At 42.8% G+C, this 21,411-nt stretch overlaps 1 protein-coding gene across 1 annotated transcript; it reads left to right on the forward strand.

Annotated features, from left to right (window-relative positions):
* The first annotated feature begins 1,996 nt into the window (after window positions 1-1,996).
* Window positions 1,997-20,290, forward strand: LOC101136640 (zinc finger protein 223). Its single transcript, XM_055369658.2, has 7 exons — window positions 1,997-2,069; window positions 2,362-2,463; window positions 5,366-5,448; window positions 10,715-10,841; window positions 11,009-11,101; window positions 16,319-17,528; window positions 18,389-20,290. Exons 3-7 carry the CDS (start codon window positions 5,434-5,436, stop codon window positions 18,438-18,440), a joined length of 1,497 nt encoding a protein of 498 aa, XP_055225633.1. The 5' UTR covers window positions 1,997-2,069; window positions 2,362-2,463; window positions 5,366-5,433; the 3' UTR covers window positions 18,441-20,290.
* The last annotated feature ends 1,121 nt before the right edge of the window (window positions 20,291-21,411 follow it).

The raw sequence follows: 21,411 nt of genomic DNA on the forward strand, positions 1-21,411 counted from the left end.
CACATGCCTGTAGTCCCAGCTACTTGGGAGGCTGAGGCAGGAGAATCACTTGAACCCAGGAAGCAGAGGTTGCAGTGAGCCGAGATCGTGCACTGCGCTCTGGCCTGGGCAAAACAGCAAGACTCTGTATCAAAAAAAAATTGTGAACAGTCTTTTTTTAATTTTTTAAACTTTTTTTAGTTTAGGAAAATGGATACAGGACATTAGACTCTTTTTAAAAGGAAAAATATAGGTCGACAGGTCAATGTATGTTTATTTGGGAGGACAAAAAATCTGCTTTATCTTCAAAAGAGGATTTTAGATGAATTGTTTCCTGATTTAGCTTTATACTATTATTAATGTCTTTCAACTAACATATGCCAGTTTTCAAATTGTTTCCTATAATGAAGATATTTTAACCAAGAAATGGAAAGGAAGAAACTCTTAATAATAAATCATGCTCCGTCACCTACAGAATCTTCTCCAGTTTTATGGCATTGAATCAGACATTGGGTGTCAGATTGATACCAATGCCAAGCTCTTCAACAGTTATACTTGCTTTAAGATACTTAGCAATTCACTAACTTCTCTGAAATTTAGTGTTTCTACATCTAAAGTAGAAATATTACTACCATGAGAATGTTAAATGTAGCTTTTCCATGAGGACACAGCTTCTCCATTGGTTGCTGGAATTTTGTTTTTCCTGTCAAACCAGTGGTACCACAGCATCTGGACTAGGGGTGTAACTGAGAACCACCATTTTTCTAAGAGACAGCTTATTTATTTCTCTCTCTTTTCTCATTCCCTTAGTTCCCCACTTCCTATGTAGCCCTTTAAAAATGCAAATATAGACTTTTACCTCCCCTTCACCAGACACTTCCTACAGGGAAAGTTCATCTAACTGTGTGCTCCAAGCCAGAACTCTCCTCCAGAATTAACAGTCAATTTACAAACTAAAGCATGCTGGCCTCTGAACTCTCACTCACCAGGAGGTTGCCTGAAGAGACAACAGTTGAAAGCATGCCTGCTACTCTCTCCCTTCTGGTTACAACTTATTTCTGCCCATGAAAAAGCCAACTCAACTGCCTAATAGATAAGGCACGAAGCCAGCACACAGACCCCTTCCCTTCTTCCTCCCCTACCTTTTAAAAGTGCCTGCTTTCTGCTCTAAAAGCCAAGCAGTGCACTTAAAGACAACACCTGTGCTTCTTCCCCTACGCTAGCTCTAGAATAAATCACTTTCTTTATACCAGATCTCCCTCTTGTTAACTGGACTTTGCAAACGGGAAGCCACTGATCTACTTTTCAGTTACAGGGGCTGATGCTTTCCTGGCTTCTCATTGCCCCTCCCAACCCATTCTACCTGGCTCATTCTTTAAACCAGTGGTCCCCAACCGTTTTAGCACCATGGACCGGTTTTGTGGAAGACAATTTTTCCACGGACTGGGGAATGGTTTCGGGACGAAACTGTTCCACCTCAGCCATTAGATTCTCATAAGGAGCGCCTGACCTAGATCCTTCGCACGCACAGTTCACACTAGGGTTCGCGCTCCTATGAGAATGTAATGCTGGGCTGATCTCACAGGAGGTGGAGCTCAGGCCATAATGCTCCCTCACCTGCCGCTCACTTCCTGCTGTGCCGCCCGGTTCCTAACAGTCAGTGGACCGGTACAGGTCTGTGGCTCTGGAGTTGGATATCCTTGCTTTAAACCCTGAGCCTCCTTTCAGCCATCTGACGGCTCAACAGTCACTCTCTCTAGCTCCTTGAATATTGCATCTCCTCGCTTGTTCCCTGTCCAAGAACACTCCTGTCAATCATGGGAGACATTTAGACTTCATAAATTCTTTCTATTCAATATTTTCGCTCGAGGACTCTGGGAAGGACAACTGTTAGGGTAACAGTCTGCATTCCCCACCAGGAACCTGGGGCTATGAAATTCGTTCCCCGTGGGTGTTGCGGGAAGTGTAATCGAGGAGCACCATGTAGTCGCAACACTTGCGCCTAAAGGGTGAGATGATGGACATTTTCCTTTTGCATCTGAGGCTCTGCAGTCCAGACACCTTGCGGGATTCCTGATACTTCAGCTCAGGTAGGCGTTTCCGGAGAATTCTGGGAAGAGTAGTCCCTTTTACGGGAAGTGTAGTCCACTGGCTCGTGGAACACTGGGCATTTTGGCTCTGGCAGGTGAACCGTTGAATTCTGGGAACGATAGTCCAGACACTCTGCGGAGTCCCGGGCCCTTTGGCTCAGGGGGGCGGGTCCGGGGAATTCTGGGGAGTGGAGTCCAGACACTCTGGCGCAGAGAGGACACTTCCGGTCTCCTAGCCTGAGGTTCCTGCTTTAATGACCGGGGTAGTTTGAGCCATTTCTGCGTCTTGCAGGACATTTTGAACGAACCCCCTTTGCTTGAGGCTCGCAACCACCCGATGATCGATGATCCTCTCAGGGGAAAAGAAGCCTTGGCGAAGAGCAGAGGTTTAGAGGTACGAGGGCGGGGAGGGTGTTTATTGTTCCCGTCAGCGGAGCCTTCTGGCGTCGGGGGGCTTTGCTCGCGTCCCGGGGGGTGGGATTGGGGTGGCCCTGTGTGCCCTGCTCTGAGGGTTTCCAGGACTTTGACCTCGCTCAGTCCGCCTCCCTACGTATGCAGTGTGTACACTCTTTCTCGCAGTGTGATGTGGAATGTTAATGTCTCTGTATTTCCCATTGCTGTTCTTTAAAATGGTGCTTATAGGGTCATAGAATTGTTTTGCGAATTGAAAGAGATAATACAAATGAAAGCCTTAAAGTTGTCCCTGTCACTTGGTGAGTGGTGGTCTCTTGTTTCCTGATATTTTAAAACGTTTGATATCATTTCAAAGCTATAGAAAAATTGCAAAAACAGTATAAGAAATTCTCATATACCCTTTACCCAAATTTGCCAAGTGTTTACATTTTTCCTGTTTGCTTTGTTGATGACCATCAACCAAATACCACCAGGAACATACCTGTAACCAGAGACAGCTGATTGGTAGCTTTCTGCAGCAAGGAAACCCACATACCACGGTAATTGTGGGGTGTCTTGGTAAGAGGCATTTAGGAAGGGCTGGTTATAGGGTTTCACATAACATGGTAGATAATATTGGATATTATGTTAAATAATACTGTTACCGATTACATGTCAGATAGATGTGTTAAAAGAATACTAGTATTTGTAGTGTACTTACTAGATAGTGTTGGATAGCATATTACCTAGCATCATGTTATCTAATCTGCAGTTCCATATATGAATTTGTTAAATTTTTCATTTAAAGTCCTTATGACTGTCCTCTGCCCCACCCTTCACCTATTCAAAGTCCAGTTTATGCGTTGTCTTTAGCTGTCACATTTCCATAGTTGTTCATTTGGAGTTTGATATTGAAGGGGGCCTGCCTCTCCACACCTGTGGGTGTTTCTCACAAGGTGGAAATGAGAAACTGAGAAAAGAAATAAGACACAGACACAAAGTATAGAGGAAGAAAAGTGGGCCCAGGGGACCGGCGCTCAGCAAGTGAGGACCTGTACCGGCACTGGTCTCTGAGTTTCCTCAGTATTTATTGATCACTATCTCTACTATCTTGGTGAGGGGGATGTGGAAGGACTATAGGGTAATGGTGGGGAGAGGGTCAGCAGGAAAACATGTGAGCAAAGGACTCTCATAAATAAGTTTAAGGAAAGGAGCTGTGCCTGGATGTGCACATAGGCCAGATTTATGTGTGACTTTACACAAACATCTCAGTGCAGTAAAGACCAGTATTGCCGCCAGTATGTCTCACCTCCAGCCATAAGGCAGTTTTCTCCTATCTCAGTAAATAGAATGTACGATTGGGTTTTACACCGAGACATTCCATTCCCACGGATGAGCAGGAGACAGATGCCTTCCTCTTAACCTCAACTGCAAAGAGGCCTTCCTCTTTCACAAATCCTCCTCAGCACAGACCCCTTATGGGTGTTGGGCTGGGGGACAGTCAGGTCTTTCCCTTCCCACGAGGCCATCTCTCAGGCTGTCTCAGTGGGTAGAAACCTTGGACAATGCCCAGGCTTTCTTGGGCAGAGGTCCCTGTGGCCTTCCGCAGTGTATGGTGTCCCTGGTTAATCGAGACTGGAGAATGGCAATGACTTTTACCAAGCATACTGCCTGCAAACACATTTTTACCAAAGCACATCCTGCACAGCCCTAAATCCATTAAACCTTGAGTCAATACAGCACATGTTTCTGCGAGCACAGAGTTGGGGCTAGGGTTACAGATTAACAGCATCTCAAGGCAGAAGAATTTTCTTAGTACAGATCAAAATGGAGTTTCTCATGTTTTCCTTTTTCTACATAGACACAGTAACAGCCTGATCTCTTTTTCTTTCCCCTACAGATATATTTCACATTTAGGTTTAGATTATACGTTGTTGGTGGGGATTCCACAGGAGTGTTAAGATGCCCTTTTCTTTTTTTTTTTTTTTTTTGTTTGAGACAGTTTTGCTCTTGTCACCCAGGCTGGGGTACAATGGCGCAATAGGATGCCCTTTTCATTGTAACATAACAAGGTCCAAGTGATGTTCGTTTGTCCCTTCATTGGTGATCTCAGCTTTGTCACTGGCCAAGAAGACGTCTTTCAGATTTGTCCACTCTTGTTACTTTTTTTTAAATTATGAAGTTTCTTATGGGAAAATACATTATTAGTGGGCATTTTCTTGTAAAAAAGAGCTTCCATTTCTCCTCATTGGTTCATTGATTTGTTCAACTATAAATATTCTATCAATGTGGACTCAGAATCCAGTCTTATTGATTCTAATGATATGTGCATTAACAGTTTTTTTTTTTAACTCTAGGTTTATTTTAGTTATAGCATTCACCCATCTCAGGTATACAAGTCAGTGGTCTTTAGGAACTTTGAAGTGGAGTAATCATCATCATAATTCAGCCGAGATCACTTTCATCCCCCAGTTGGACTCCTCATGCCCATTTACTTTAAACCTCATTCTCAACTCAAATTTAGAACAACTGCTAACCTACTTTCTATTCTATTCTACTTGTCTATTCCAGACATTTCATATAAATGGAATCGTAGGGTCTGTGGGTTTTTGTGACTTGCTTCTTTCATTTACTGTAATGTTTTCAAGGTTCACAGGTGTTGTTGCATGGTCAGTATTTCATTCCTTTACGTTTCCAAATAAGATTCCATTGTATGAATATGCCACAATTTTTCTATCCCTTTACCTATAGGAGAGCTTTTTGGTTGTGTGCAATTTGGGGTTAGTATGAATAATGCTGCTGTGAGCGTTCATGTGCTAATTGACAATATGAGTCCTTGTTGGTGGGTGACATCCCTGGCCACCATTTCATGTCTCTTTTTCTGTCTTCATGGCACTTTCCAGGCACAATTCTGCTTTCCCTGGAACTGTGTCATTCAGGACTCTGCAAATTCCCTAAAGTTGGAGGAAAAATGACCATGTCCAAGGTAAGTAGGACTTGCCTCTCTTACTGTTAAAATTCCATCTCACTACTCAGATTGTTGTGTGTTTTTCTCTGCCCTGGGAACACTCAAGGAGAACAGCAGGACTTTGAGGATCTCTTGTCACCTGGCTAATTTTTGTAGTATTAGTGGAGATGGGGTTTCATCATGTTGGCCAGGCTTGTATCGAACTTCTGACCTCAAGTGATCTGCCCGCCTCGGCCTCCCAAAGTGCTGGGATTATAGGCGTGAGCCACCGCACCCAGCCAGAAAGTCTTCATTTAAAATGGCTAGTAATACTGGGCTGGGTGCAGTGGCTCACGCTGGTAATCCCAGCACTTTGGGAGGCTGAGGCGGCGGATCACCTGAGGTCGGGAGTTCGAGACCAGTCTGACCAACATGGAGAAACCCCATCTCTACTAAAAATACAAAATTAACTGGGCATGGTGGTACATGCCTGTAATCCCAGCTACTCGGTAGGCTGAAGCACGAGAATCACTTCAAACTGGGAGGCGGAGGTTGCAGTGAGCTGAGATCGGGCCATTGCACTCCAGCCTGGGCAACAAGAGTGAAACTCTGTCTCAAAAAAGAAAACAAAACAAAAAAAGTCTAGTAATACTGAAGATTGGCCAGTCACTTGTGTACTGTCACTCATTTACTTCTCAGAGCAGCAGAATGAGGAGGTTCCTGATCTCTTCTCCTAAACTCATGAAATATGAGAAACCTGCTCAAAATCAGAGGCAATCAAGGAACAGGAATGTTAGCCATTCTGCTCAAGTGAAAGAGAGAGATGAGAAGAAAGAAAAATTCTCCATTGAGGGTCTGGTGCCCTGTTGTGTGAGTGTCTGGAGTGCTCCCTTAAGTGATGACATCCATAGGTGGCGCTGCTTCTCCCTGTCCTGGGTTGGTATGACATCTTCTTTTCCAGACCTGGCACCTACTCAGGTGTACTCATTGTTCCAAGTACCCAAGGACAGTGATTACCACAGCTGTTCTTATCTCCAAATTCCTCCTTATGGCAGAAGATACCTCACACATTTTTTCTTTGGCTGGGCGCGGTGGCTCACGCCTGTAATCCCAGCACTTTTTTGGAGGCTGAGGCAGGTGGATCACTAGGTCAGGAGATAGAGACCATCCTGGCTAATATGGTGAAACCCCGTCTGTACTAAAAATACAAAAAAAAAAAAAAAAAAAAAATTAGCCGGGCGTGGTGCGGGCACCTGTAGTCCCAGCTACTCGGCAGGCTGAGGCAGGAGAATGGCGTGAACCCAGGAGGCGGAGCTTGCAGTGAGCCGAGATCGCGCCACTGCACTCCAGCCTGAGTGACAGAGTGAGACTCTGTCTCAAAAAAAAAAAAAAAAAAAAAATCCCTAAATTCCTCCTTATGGCATAAAATGCCTCACCATTTTTTTTTTTTTTTTTTTTTTTTTTTTGAGACAGAGTCTCTCTCTGTTGCCCAGGCTGGAGTACAGTGTTGGGATCTCAGCTCACTGCCAGCTCTGCCTCCCGGGTTTACGCCGTTCTCCTGCCTCAGCCTCCCGAGTAGCTGGGACTACAGGCGCCCGCCACCACACACCCGGCTAATTTTTTTGTGTGTGTTTAGTAGAGACGGGGTTTCACCGTGTTAGCCAGGATGGTCTCGATCTGCCCTCATGATCTGCCCGCCTCGGCCTCCCAAAGTGCTGGGATTACAGGCATGAACCACCATGCCCAGCCTGCCTCACATATTGTTACCAGAAAAAATGACAACCTGGGGCAAAAATATTTACCCCTTGGATAGTTAAGGAAGAATAAATCCAGAATAAGAATCTTCTAAAAGGATAAAGAAAAAAGTTCAAACAGATTGGAACAAAGAATACTAAAAGGCAATCGTAAAAGAAGAAACAGAGATGGCCAATAATCTTGAAAAGTGGTGATACTCATTTATAATAATAAGTGAGAATGATAGAATGAATTGTTCTTCCTAATCAGATTACAAAACCGTGGGAATATTTATAAACTGCTCTTGGCTATCATAAGGAGAATTAGGGTACTTGTATTCTGTTGAATGATTAGAGAGGTAGGGAAAAAAGTGAGAAAAAAGTATGCAATTATATGATGATAATATTAAATGTGCTTATTCACATTTTAATTTTCATATGAAATTATTTTAAATGAGACAGAGTCAGATGTTCTTACATCTTACTACTTACCATATCATCTTTGCCAGACTGATAATGGAAAATATGTAAAATTAAATATTTATTCTTTAGTGTAGCTAAAAATAGATCATCAGTTCCCTGGAATACTATGGAACCCTGAAATAGATAATGGTAATAACAGTAATAAGTAATACCAGCTAATGTTCATTAAACAGTCTGTGCCGTAGACTTTTCAAAATACTGTATATTTCTTTTCTTAATTTTTGAAAAAACTCTGTCATGTAAGAACTATTATTCAGAGAGGGAACAAGGCTTGTAGGAAAACATGTCTGAGGTCACATGGTTAGAAATGGGCAGACTCTCAGAATGTGCACTGAGGCGTTCTGGCTTCTGATCAGGACACTAAATGCTGCAATAAGCATATGTGGTTTGTGCCTTGCTAGTACAGAAGAAACACTGCATAGCTGTCTCGGGGTACCATGGAGCAGGTTCACTGTGCACTGATTACCAACTCGTGTGAGTCCTGTGGGACAGAACACATTCACACGCAACAGATTGCATGAAGCAGATTTATTATTACAGATTGGCAGCAGGGGAGCCCAGAAGCCTAGGGTCCAGTGTGAGCTGGCCATCCAGGGCTCAAGAAAGCTACCTGGAGCAGATGGAATCTTGACTGTATGTGCCCCACTTGCACCAGAGCTGAGGCACCCCAGAAGGTAACCTGCCCCCATTTATATACCTTGGGGTGCCATGACTCATGGAGATAAACTTGAAGGTCATCTTCCTTCCAGGTGAGAGAGGAACAAAGCCCAGACTGTCAAAGGCAGTTCCTCCCCATAATATTGCATTCTTAGAATAATCTACAGTTATTCTTGAGAACTACAAGCAATAAAGGGGAGAGAGCTGGGTGGTGTCTGCACCCCAACTGTCCTGCAGTCCATCCCCTGACCCAGATATCCCTCTTAGCAAACTGGTCCATTTCATATGTGCATCGACCTCCCCTGGCCTCCCCTGATCTTGTTAGATCAGTGTAACACCTTGACTGACACAATCTCTGCCAACTTCATGGAATTATAGCTGGAATACATTCCGTGGACCCCAGAGGAGCATGACCACAAGCAGCACAGCCAGACCTTCCTGAAGTAGTAATCCTGCCCAGGTCCCAGTTATCAAAATAAGAAGCTGCTGAAGATACCAAAGAAGAATCATTCAGGTGGCCCCAGTGTCTGAAGCCAGTGGACCTGCTTCTGGGTTGCCTCTCATTGAGTTTTTACAATAGCTATGTATCCAGAGAAGGCCGGAGGTGTTGGCAGTTGCAGACCCACTCCTCCCAGTAGGGCTAAAAGCACAGAGCACTTGTGTTTTTTGAACCTTCCTGAGGGAGTGAAGGGATGTTGCTGGGCTCCCAAGGCAGTGGCCGTGGAATAAACAGTATCTATTGGCCATTGCCTGTGACAGGTGTCTCATCATTTTTCATGGGAATTCACTTGTAGGTGTAGGACATAAATCTGGAGCTAGCTGCACCTCCAGGCAGGTCCCCAGTCAGCCTGGGGCACAGCTTTAGCCTTCTTGCCCAGTGGTGCATCTCGCTCCCAGGGTGACATCTAGGGGCACCCCCAGCATGCCCAATGTTTAGGATCTAACAGTCTGCCAGCTTTCCAGGCATGACATTGCCCACCCTGTATCTGGGTCACCCTCCAAACCACCCACAGAGAAAGCCATAAGGCTCAGGTGCACACAGCACCCATTCCCTTGTTTGGCTGTTCTGTGACCCATTTGTGGGAATGGGGACATTATCTTTTGCCAGCCACATCTCATTTTTGGCACAGTTGCATAAGGTCAGTTGCCCCAGTATGACATTCATGCGGCTCTTACAGAGAGGAATACCACTCATCCAGTCCTGGTTTTCATTATGTGGAACATTTCTCATCCAGGTAGTCAAAGGAGCATGGTGTCAGAAAGCACAGTCCACTGTAGCTTTGTTGAGGTTGTGTGATTCTGCTGCCTTACACCAGTTACCACAGGGCCCTCCAGCTCTCTCTCATGTGGCAGGTGCCAGGTTCTGACTTGACAAGCCAGGGTTATGGAGCTGTTGGTGTGCACCGTGGCATGAGGGATGCTGGTGTGGTTTACCATAGTCAGGATGAGAGGGTCACTGTGGTTGGTGATAGAATAAATGCAGGGTAGCAGATGGAACACTTAGCCAGGTGACATGAGGTGACTGCAGCTTGAGATAAGGAATGTGCTGTGCTTCCAGGCCTCTGCTGCCATATCCTTGGGGGAACAGCAGATTAATAGCTGTTGGATAATGGGTGGGCTGAGGTGGTGCAGTGACCCAGTCTGTCTGTCCCTGTCCTGAGGCTACTATCATTGTAGACATCCATTCCCCTGGTTGTTTGGCTCAGACCTTCCTGCCTCAGTTGTTCAGTCAGGAAGGGAGGTCATGTCCTATACAAAAAATGCCTGCTAGTACCAGCCACCCAAATGGGATCAGGTGTCCCCAGTACCATCAGAAAGACCCTGGTACCCCCTATGGTATTCCGTGGTCTCATTCTTCACCACTGTGGGATCCCGTAGAAGTCAGGGGATGTTCAGGAAAGCATCACCTCCAGATTAGAGTCAGGAGGACCTTTGTCAGTTACCGCGGTGATCCGAACCGCAAATTACCAACAGGATGTGCATTATAAAGTGGAAAAGGAAAAATAATTATTGGGAATACTGAGATTGGGGTTTCACAGCCACAGCCTCATCAACCGGCTGCCAGGTCGGGCAGATACTGACTGAATTGCTCACTGTCGCTGGGACTATTAGCAAGGTTCATTGAGACCTATATACGTGTAGCCCAGGATGCAGCATTTAGACTCCTAGGGGGCTACATACAAGTAAACTCAATGAGTCCACTAAATAAGACCACAGGACTTCTTCGTCGTTGGACTTCTGATGACGCTTGGGATAATCAAGGTGTGTCATTGTCAGGACACAGACTAGAATGAATGGGAATTCTATAAGTTGACCTACATCTCTGAAGATCCTGAAAAACTTTCCATTTTTCCTCTTGGCCTCCTCAATGTTTCTTCTCTCCCAGTAACCATTGGTAGTGAGATTGAGGTTGCATATGTTTGATGCTGTAGGAGGCAGTGACCTTCAAGGATGTGGCAGTGATCTTCACTGAGGAGGAGCTGGGGCTGCTGGACCTTGCCCAGAGGAAGCTGTATCGAGATGTGATGCTGGAGAACTTCAGGAACCTGCTGTCAGTGGGTGAGGACAGGCATCTTCTATAAGGGAATGTCAGGCCCCAGGAGTGGTTTTGTATCCTAGGGTGTTCAAGTTTGAGTGTGCAGTGGGAACCTAAATTTCCAATAAGTGTTACCATGATATTATCTATAATATGTTGGGATTAAGCATGTGACTTTTCCTGTTTACAGGGCATCAACCATTCCACCAAGATACTTTCCACTTTCTAAGGGAGGAAAAGTTTTGGATGATGGATATAGCAACCCAAAGAGAAGGGAATTCAGGTAAGAAGCACGCAACTGTGTGTCCTTGTTTGTGACTTCCATCTGTTTTACTTCTGTGCACGTCCAACTCCATTACCTTCTTCTAAATGGCCAAACATCTTTGCTGGATTATTATAACCTCCTTCCAGCTGGTGGCCCTGCTCCGTGCCTTCCCACTCTGACATCTGTTCTCCTCATGGCAGGTAAAGTGATCCTTAGGACATGGATGTCAGATTGTCATTCCTCAGCTTAAGAGCCTTTCTGTCTTCTTAATTTTATGAAAGCCTCTTTTAAGTGGCTTCTAGAAACCCCTGTGGTCTACTCTTCATTCTTCACTGCCTCTTGACTACATCTCCCATACTCTCCCTCATTCTCCATCTTTTCTGGCCACCTTGTCATCCCTCTTATTTCTCCATCCTGCCAAGGACACTGTATCACCTGTTGCTGGTATCCAATGACCACGAACTTAGATGATTAAATAAGAAGCACTTATTATTTCTCTGTTCTTTAGGCCTGAAGTCTGACACATCTCACTGGGAAAAAATCAAGCTGTCTTAGGGCTTTGTTCCTTTCTGGATGTTCATGGGGAGAAGCCTTCACTTTGTTTTACCAGTCCCTAGACACTGTCCACACTCCGTGGCTCTAGTTTCCATTCCTCCATCTTTGAAGGCAGCTACATTGCATCCTTGACCATTCTTCCAGAGTCATGGTCCCTCTGCCACTCTTCTTATGCCTATGTCTTTCACCTTTCAGGTCCCTTGTGGTTGTATTCATCACTCCTGCATGATCCAAGTTGACTTTCCTACTTTCTGCTTAGCTGATTAGTGACTTCAGTGACATCTGCAGCCTTAATCTGCCTTGCTGTGTAATGTGTCAGAATCATAGGTCCTGAAGGTTGGATGTGGACATCTTTCAGGAACAATTGTGTTCCCTACTACAGAAGCTTCTGCCTCAGAGCCCCCACTTGCTTTTCTCTCTGACTGGAGTCCTCTGTTCCCACAAAACTTACTGACCCCCTCCATTAGTTTATGCAGGTCTGTGCTGAGTTTTAATGTCATGGAAGAGGTCATCTTCAAGCACCGTATTGAAAATACCATCCTATCTTTACTTGGCCTGCAAGTATTATGTGTCATATGCTTTTGTTTACTGATAGATCACCTGTTCCCTTTCAAATATAATCTCTACAAGGTGTTTATCTGTTTGTTTATGACTGCATCTTCAGCGCCTAGAATAGTCCTAGTACATGGAGGGATCTGTAAATATTTGGTATCCTGATGAATGAATTAATGGATGGGGGGACTTCACTGTCTGTAGGAATCATGGAGCTAGCTAATAAGTAATACATGAACCAGAGTGTATGAAGTATATTAGTCCCTTGGAAGCCATAGGGGTTTGATTTCAGGACCCCACATGGATACCGAAAGCCGGAGATGTTCAAGTTCCTGATATATGTGAAGTCTTTGCCTAAACCTATGTACATCCTCCCATATACTTTAAATCATGTCTAGACCAGTTATAATACCAAATGCAATGCCTACCTGTCACTTCATTCACAAGGATTCAACATAGGACTCAGTGTGTGAGAAATTCCAGTTTTGCTCTTTGGAACTGGAGTTTTTTTCCCTAAATATTTTTTATGTCCTGTTGGTTGAATCCATGGATGCCAAACCCATGGATATGGAGGGCTGATTATATATTGCAGAACAGATTTTTTTTTTTCTCTGTGGATGGCTGCTTATCCATTTTCAACTTTCTTAGGTTTCCTTGACATGATTGGTTTTATGTGTGTGCAGTTGACCCGTGTCCTGTGGAAACTTCTAAGCATAGCATTTTTTTTTTCATGACCGCACTGAGTAATATGCCTTCCCCGGCCCCTACCCTGGAGCTTTCCATAGGGAGCATATTTATATCTGAGAAGAAAGTCTTTTTGAATGAGGATTTGCAGCTAGCTTTCCTTTGAGAGATTTACCCATCTGCAGCCCATTTGCCTTTTCCAAAGTCGGCCCACACTTCACTGCCTCCAGTTCCTCCTTCCTTCCCTTAGAGGGGGAAGAATGAGGATGAGAGGACACAAGTTATGTAGCTGAATGTTGACTCTGTTTCTGGTCATCTTTCTTCAAAAATGTGTGTATTTCCCTCGTCTTTACATTATGCAAATTTAATTGTCAAAAAGTTAAAGGACAGGCTTTTTGTTTATTTTTATAGATTTAGTGCTATATTTTGAACTAGTAAGCTTTATGACCTGGAAGGAATTGGGGAATTACTCAAAATAGAAACATCCTGAGAGACCTTCCCATCTCCTGAAAGACCTCTTATTTATAAGTCACAGTGTATTAAATATATCCATGTACCTATTAGACAGGATTGTTCCCTTGACCATCTTTGCGGGCAGGAACTTCAGGGTTTGTTTCACTCAGCCCACCACTGTCGACTCCTTGCAGGAGGGAGTGTGCAAGCGAGCGAGTGCAGGAACCGGAGCAAATGAATGCTGGAATTGGCTGGTCGCTCCTCTCTGGCGAGAGCAGGCTCTATTGTGCACGCCCCACAGCAGTGTCCAAGCATGTTACAACCCATGCTGTTTCAGCTCTGCCATCTAGGGATGGCCAAGTGCCAGTCAGCTCAGTGGAGCGTCAGGGTAGCAGCCCCTGCCCTCTTGGCACCTGGGTTCTTGTCCAGCATCCAGGAAGAACCAGGTCACATGAACTGTGTGAAAGGTGATGAACGCAGAAGACTTTATTGAGTGGTAAGTGGTTCTCAGCAGAAAAGGAGGCTGGAAAGGGGATGGGAAGGGGATCAACATGTTCCTGAAGCCAGGCCATTTGTGGCTGGGCCGCTCTCCAAAGCCACAGCTTCTGAAGTTAGCCACATCTATCCATACTTTCCGACACTCAGTTGCTTCTCTGCTCACCGCTCAGTGACTTGTATCCTTGCCACTCAGCTGCTTGTGTTGCTCTGCCAGCTGAAATCTTTTATGGGCACAGGATAGTGGCAGGCAGGCCAAAAAAAGCAACATTTGGGCAGAAAAATGGGGTCATCTGTTTTCACTTAGGGCCGAGGTTCTAGGCTTAAGGTTGGAGTTTGGCCAGGTATACTGATGGGTGCCCACTTACCTATTAATATTTTCCAAGATTCAACCTTTGGAACTTAACTCTCCATCAGAAAAATTTACCTAATTCAGGACTTGGTAATATCCTGACAAAGTTTTGAACATTTTGTGAGCATGAACCATAATAAGAAACACCTCTTTCAGTATAACCTGGACAGTTTTCATGCACGTAGGTGTATGTGAGTGACTTTAGCTGACATTTCATGTAACGACACCTTTCCTGCTTGTCTCCACACTGTGATAATTTTCATTCTGGCTCCTTTCTATAAATGTCTATTGAAGGTTTTAACTTTATTTCAGCTCACTGATGTTTAGTCTTGAATATAAAAACAGTTATAAAGGCCTGTTTATCTACATCATAGGCTTTCTTTTCATTCCAAGTGATTCTTCACATCATTGATTGTCTGATGAAGAGCATCCTCCTTTGTGGACCTCTGGAAGGACAGCCTTTCAGATTCCCCTCAGAACTGCAGTTGTCTGTCTCTGTACTCTTTCAGATAACCAACTTATCACCCATATCAAAACAGAAAAATAAGATTAAGTATTTTATATGTGTCATGCAAAATTCTTGTATAGGAATACTTTTGATTTGTAGATATAAACATTCTAAGGTGTTTGATGTTTAGTATCATGAAGGGTTAAACTAAAAAGTTTAATGGGACATTTTACAGAGAACTGCTCTCACTTCACTCCAAGTGCAAATTCGGGAGTTTTTCAAAACTACCTTCACATTCAATAATTTCCTAGAAAAACCCTCAGAACTCACTGGATGCATTTATTCTCACAGTTACTGATTTTTACAGGGAAAAGATGCATATTATAGTTAACCAAGGGGGAAAAACCAAATAAGACAGAGTCCAGTGAAGTACCAAATGTGGATCTCCTCTTGTATTCTCACAGTAGAGTCGGGCATGTTACATACCCAAAATTAGCATGTGACTTAGACACAAGGAACCACCAATCAGGGAAACTCAACTGAGTGCTGGGATCCAAGTAATTATTGGGGCTCCATTACATAGCCATAATTGGTTGGTTGATTCCTGTGTGGTTATTTAGTCTTTTGGTCCACTGGTTCCCTGTGACCTAAAGACCTACATTAAATCACATCGTTATTTTTTCTGACATGGGGAACGCCACCTGCCATTTCCCATCCCCCAAAGCTGTGGCTAGTCACAACCCTAAATTATGTTATTTCACTATCAAGAGTTACCCAAGATTTGCCCCCAAGCAAACAGAGAGACTCTCCTCAGGCATGCCCTTTCAAGATTCTACAGATTACCTCTCAGATACTGAGGACAAAGTCCCGACCTCTTTTTAGTTAGGTTAACTCCTTTTCTTATTTTTAAAAATGTTTTTTAAGCCATCTTATACTGAAAGGAAGGTTAACTTCTTTATAAGGATATATAATATACAGGCAAATATACAAAGTATTTATTATGTTACTGCTTTCCCTTAGAGTTCCTTTTGATTCATATTTCAGTATGTACATAATAGTTTAGTAATTTATCATGTAAAATTTCAGACTGAGTTGGAAATTTTAAAAACAGTAACAGGTTAAATGTATGTGTCATATTAATTTTTTATTAAACTTTTTATTTCTATCAATGATTTTTTATTTGAAATGTGTTCTGTTTTTCTCTTTCTTTTTTTTTTTTTTTTTTTTTGAGGCAGAGTCTCACTCTGTCGCCCAGGCTGGAGTGCAGTGGCACGATCTCGGCTTGCTGCAACCTGCGCCTCCTGGGTTCAAGCAATTCTCCTGCCTCAGCCTCCCAAGTATCTGGGATTATAGGTGTGTGCCACCACACCTAGCTGATTTTTGTATTTTTAATAGAGACGGGGTTTCACTATGTTGGTCAGGCTGGTCCCGAATTCCTGACCTCAAGTGATCTGCCTGCCTCAGCTTCCCAAAGTGCCTTGGTCTCCCAAAGTGCTGGGATTATGGGTGTGAGCCACCGTCCCCAGTGACATGGTATGGTTTTAGATTGCTCTCATGCAAACCAGAAACCAGGGTGCACTTGGAAAACACAAACTGAACATTCGTTGAAGTTTCATACCATGTCCTAAGTGTGAACTCTTAAAAACACTGAACAGGGCATAGCTTGTCCTGATCTCCTAATTTTGTATTCTGATAGGAGGCAAGATCCAACCTGAGATGAAGACTTTTCCAGAAGCAGGACCACATGAAGGGTGGTCCTGCCAGCAGATCTGGGAAGAAATTGCAAGTGATTTAACCAGGCCTCAAGACTCTACCATAAAGAGCTCTCAGTTCTTTGAACAGGGTGATGCCCACTCCCAGGTTGAGGAAGGACTATCTATAATGCACACGGGACAGAAACCTTCCGATTGTGGGAAGTGTAAACAATCCTTCAGTGATATGTCCATCTTTGATCTTCCTCAGCAAATACGCTCAGCAGAGAAGTCTCATTCCTGTGATGAGTGTGGAAAAAGCTTCTGTTACATCTCAGCACTTCATATTCATCAGAGAGTCCACCTGGGAGAGAAACTCTTTAAGTGTGACGTGTGTGGTAAGGAATTCAGTCAGAGTTTACATCTGCAAACTCATCAGAGAGTCCATACTGGAGAGAAACCTTTCAAATGTGAACAATGTGGGAGAGGCTTCAGATGTAGATCAGCACTTACAGTTCATTGCAAATTACACATGGGAGAGAAACATTATAATTGTGAGGCATGTGGGAGGGCCTTCGTTCATGATTTCCAGCTTCAGAAACATCAGAGAATTCACACAGGGGAGAAGCCATTCAAATGTGAGATATGTAGTGTGAGCTTCCGTCTTAGGTCAAGTCTTAATAGGCATTGTGTGGTCCACACAGGAAAGAAACCAAACAGCACTGGGGAATATGGAAAAGGCTTCGTTGGTAGGCTGGATTTGTGTAAGCATCAGACGATCCACACAGGAGAGAAACCATATAATTGTAAAGAATGTGGGAAGAGCTTCAGACGGTCCTCCTATCTTTTGATCCATCAGCGAGTCCACACTGGAGAAAAGCCATACAAATGTGACAAGTGTGGGAAGAGCTACATTACTAAGTCAGGTCTTGACTTGCACCATAGAGCCCACACAGGAGAGAGACCTTATAACTGTGATGACTGTGGGAAGAGCTTTAGACAGGCCTCAAGTATTTTGAATCATAAGAGACTCCACTGCCGAAAAAAACCATTCAAATGTGAGGATTGTGGAAAGAAGCTTGTATACCGGTCATACCGTAAAGACCAACAAAAAAACCACAGTGGAGAAAATCCATCCAAATGTGAAGACTGTGGGAAGCGCTATAAGAGGCGCTTGAATCTTGATATAATTTTATCATTATTTTTAAATGACACGTAAGTGTTGTACATATTTATGGGGTACAGTGTGATATTTAAATGTATGTATATGATGTATAATGATCAAATCAGTATAATTAGCACATTTATCACCTCAATTATCTCTTTTTTGTGTTGAGAAAATCAAAAATTCATTGTTCCAGCAATTTGAAAATAAATTGTTGTCGATGATAGTCACCTTTAGTGCTGCAGAACAGCAGAACTTCTTCCTCTTATCTACCTGTACTTTTGCATCCATTAGCCAACCTTTGGCCATCCCACCTATCCCTTACCCTTCACTGCCTCTAGAGCCACTGTTCTCACTACTTCTAAGAAATCAGCTTTTTTAGCTTCCCCATGTGATTGAGGACAGTTTAAAGTTAGTGTTTCAGCCATAGCTCAGCATACCCCAGTGGTTGTGGGACTGTCAGAGCAGAGAATGCTGCAGGGTTTCTAACAGAAGTTTAACAATTAGTTATTATTCAGGAGACAGGTCTTAGTATAAGAGTTTGTTCACACATTTTCAAAACACTAATGATGAACATGTCAAAATTGATGACCACTAGAATGTCAGCCACATGTGTCTTTGTATTTTTGCTGCATCCTTACATTGCTTGAGTCTGGAAGATTGAGGCTACAGTGACCTATGATAGTGCTACTGCACTCCAGCCAGGGCAACAGAGTGAGACCCTGTCTCCAAAAAAAAAAAAAAATTAAATAAATACCTTTCTTTGTTTCTAGACTAGCATTTCTCTGTGTTTCTGGAATTTTTTTTTTGAGTGTACATACATAGTGTGTTACAATTATATTCTTATTTTCTTCAGCAGTGAATATTTGCTGGTATTTTTCTATTTTATAATTGTATGCATTATTTTTAGATTTCTCAGTGAACATCAGAAACCCCATCTCTACAAGAAATACAATAATTAGCCAGTTGTGTTGGTGTATGTCTGTAGTCCCAGCTGGAGACTACTGGAGAGGCTGAAGTGGGAGGATCGCTTCAACCCAGGAGGCAGATATATAGACAAATGGAATAGAAGTGAGAGTCCGTAAAGAAACCCATACATCTAAGGCCACTTGATTTTCAAGAAGGATCCAAGATTACTTTATGGAGACAGAATAGTCTCTTCGACCAATACTGCTGGGACACCTACACACAGACACACAACATAATGAAGTTAGATTGTATCTCACCCTACACTTAAAAGTTAATTCAAAATTCATCAATGACCTAAGGTAACAGCTAAACTATAAAAGTATTAGAAGAAAACATAGAAGTAAATCTTCCTGACTTTATTTGGAATGGATTCTTCAATGAAACAACATAAGCAAAAGCAAATATAAATACCTAAATGGGACCTAAGTTTTAAAAAATGCTGTGCATACATGGACATTGTCAAGAACATGAAAAGACCATACAGCATGAGTTCTACTATCCAGATTATATAAAGAATTCTTACAACTCAATAACAGAAACCACTCAATTAAAAAAATGGGCAAAGGGCTGGGTGCAGTGTCATGCCTGTAATCCCAGCACTTTGGGAGGCTGAGGTGGGCAGTTTACTTGAGGCCAGGAGTTCAAGACCAGCCTGGCCAACATGGTGAAAGTCTGTCTTTACTAAAAATACAACTAGCTGGATGTGGTGGCCTCCTGGGCTCAAACCATCCTTCCACCTCAGCCTCTTGAGCAGCTGAGACTACAGGCGTGCACCACAGCCTCTGGTTAAGTTTTGCATTTTTTTATAGAGATGAGGTTCCTCCATGTTGCCCAGGCTGGTCTCGAACTACTGCACTCAAGTAATCTGCCCACCTCAGCCTCCCAAAGTGCTGGGATTACAGGCATGAGCCACTGCACTCAGCCTAAAAAAAAAAAATCCTAATTTTTATGGGTACACATATGGAGTATATATGTTGATACAGGCATACAATGCATAATAATCATATCAGGGTAAATGGGGTATCTGTTACCACAAGCATTTATCAGATTTTTGTGTGTGTTAGAAACAATCCATACTCGTTTAGTTATTTCAAATGTACAATAAATTATTATTGACTGTAACTCTGTTGTGCTATCAAATACCAGATCTTATTCATTCTATCTAAGCATATTTTTGTACCCACTAACCATCCCCACTTCCCTCACCACCAACCCTACCTTTCCCTCCCTCTGGTAACCAACATTCTGCTCTCTGTCTCCATGTATTCAATTGTTTTAATTTTTAGCTCCTACAAATAAGTGAGAAGATGTGAAGTTTGTCTTTCTGTGCCTGACTTATTTCACTGAATGTAATGTCCTCCAATTCCATCCATATTGTTGCAAATAACAAAATCTCATTCTTTTTGTGGCTGAATAGTACTCCATTGTGTATATGTCCATTTCCTGTGTCCATTCATCTGTTGATGCATACTTAGGTTGCTTCCAAATTTTGGTTATTGTGAATAGTGCTGCAATAAACATTGTAGGGGAGGGTGCAGATATCACTTTGATATAGTTTTAATTTTTTGAGGAACCTCCATACTGTTCTCTGCAGTGGTTCTACTAATTTACATTCCCACCAACAATGTGCGAGGATTCCCTCCTTCACTCCTTCCACATCCTCACCAACATTTGATATTGCCTGTCTTTTGAATAAAAGCTATTTTAGCTGGAGTGGGATATCTCATGGTAGTTTTGATTTGTATTTATCTGATGATCTATGATGTAGAGCACCTTTTCATATACCTGTTTGCCATTTATATGCCCTCTTTTGAGAAATGTCTATTCAGATATTTTGCTCATTTTAAAATTGATTTATTAAATTTTTTCCTATTTGGTTTGAGCTCCTTATATTCTGGTTATTAATCCCTTGTCAGATGGATAGTTTGCAAATATTTTCTCCTATTGTGTGGGTTGTCTCTTCACTTTGTTGATTGCTTCCTTTGCTGTGCAGAAGCTTCTTAACTTGACGTGATCCCATTTGTCCATTTTTGCTTTGGTTGTCTATGCTTTTGGGGTATTACTCAAGAAATCTTTGCCCAGACCAATGTCCTGGAACATCTTTTCCCCAATGTTTTCCTGTAGTAGTTTCATAGTTCGAGGTTTTAGATTTAAGTCTTTAATCCATTTCGATTTTATTTTTGTATATGGTGAACAACAGGTTGAAGTTTCATTCTTCTATATGTGGATATCATGTTTTTCTAGCACCATTTATTGAAGAGACTGTCCTTTTCCCAATATATATACTTAGCACCTTTGTTGAAAATGAGCTCACTGTAGGTGTAGAAATTTATTTCTGGATTTTCTAGTTTACGCAGCATTAAAAGAATGTACTGTACATGAAGTGATTTCTAGGATATGTTGTTACATGACCATAGAAGAGTTAGAAACGTGCTTTCTTTTAAGTAATAATGGAAAATAAGAAATCTACACATACTGATATGGTTTGGCTGTGTCTCCACCCAAATCTCATCTTGAATTATAGCTCCCATAATTCCCACATATCATGAAAGGGACCTAGTAGGAGGTAATTGAATCATGGGGGTGGGTCTTTCCCATGCTGTTCTCGTGATAGCAAGGACAGATAGAGGAGTGACTTTGAATATAATGGGAGGCAGGTTTGCCCTAAGCGATTTCCAGCTTGAGGTTTCCTTAGTGATTTTGGGGGCCCAAGATATTTTCCTTTCACAATACTAAGCAGTTTAATTTCTCTTAAATGTGGCATTTCCACGTCTAAAGAATATTAATATGAAAACTTTAAAAGTGGGAAGATAGCTTTTCCAGGAGGGCAATTGGCCCTCCATATTGGCCCTTGACAGGGCACAAGCATCGCCATCTTGGACAAACACTGCCATTTTAAAGTTCGCGTTGATCAAAAACTGCCTAAATCCAAAGGGCATCAGCCTAATGGCTAAGGTCAGCATG

This window comes from Gorilla gorilla, chromosome 20 (genome assembly GCF_029281585.2).
Source record: "Gorilla gorilla gorilla isolate KB3781 chromosome 20, NHGRI_mGorGor1-v2.1_pri, whole genome shotgun sequence".
Classification (NCBI taxonomy): Eukaryota; Metazoa; Chordata; class Mammalia; order Primates; family Hominidae; genus Gorilla; species Gorilla gorilla.

Coding starts and splice junctions, on each gene's coding strand:
- LOC101136640 (XM_055369658.2), top strand. Junction 10,842..11,008: donor CAGGAACCTGCTGTCAGTGG/GTGAGGACAGGC, acceptor TCCTGTTTACAG/GGCATCAACCATTCCACCAA. Junction 17,529..18,388: donor TCATTATTTTTAAATGACAC/GTAAGTGTTGTA, acceptor CATTATTTTTAG/ATTTCTCAGTGAACATCAGA.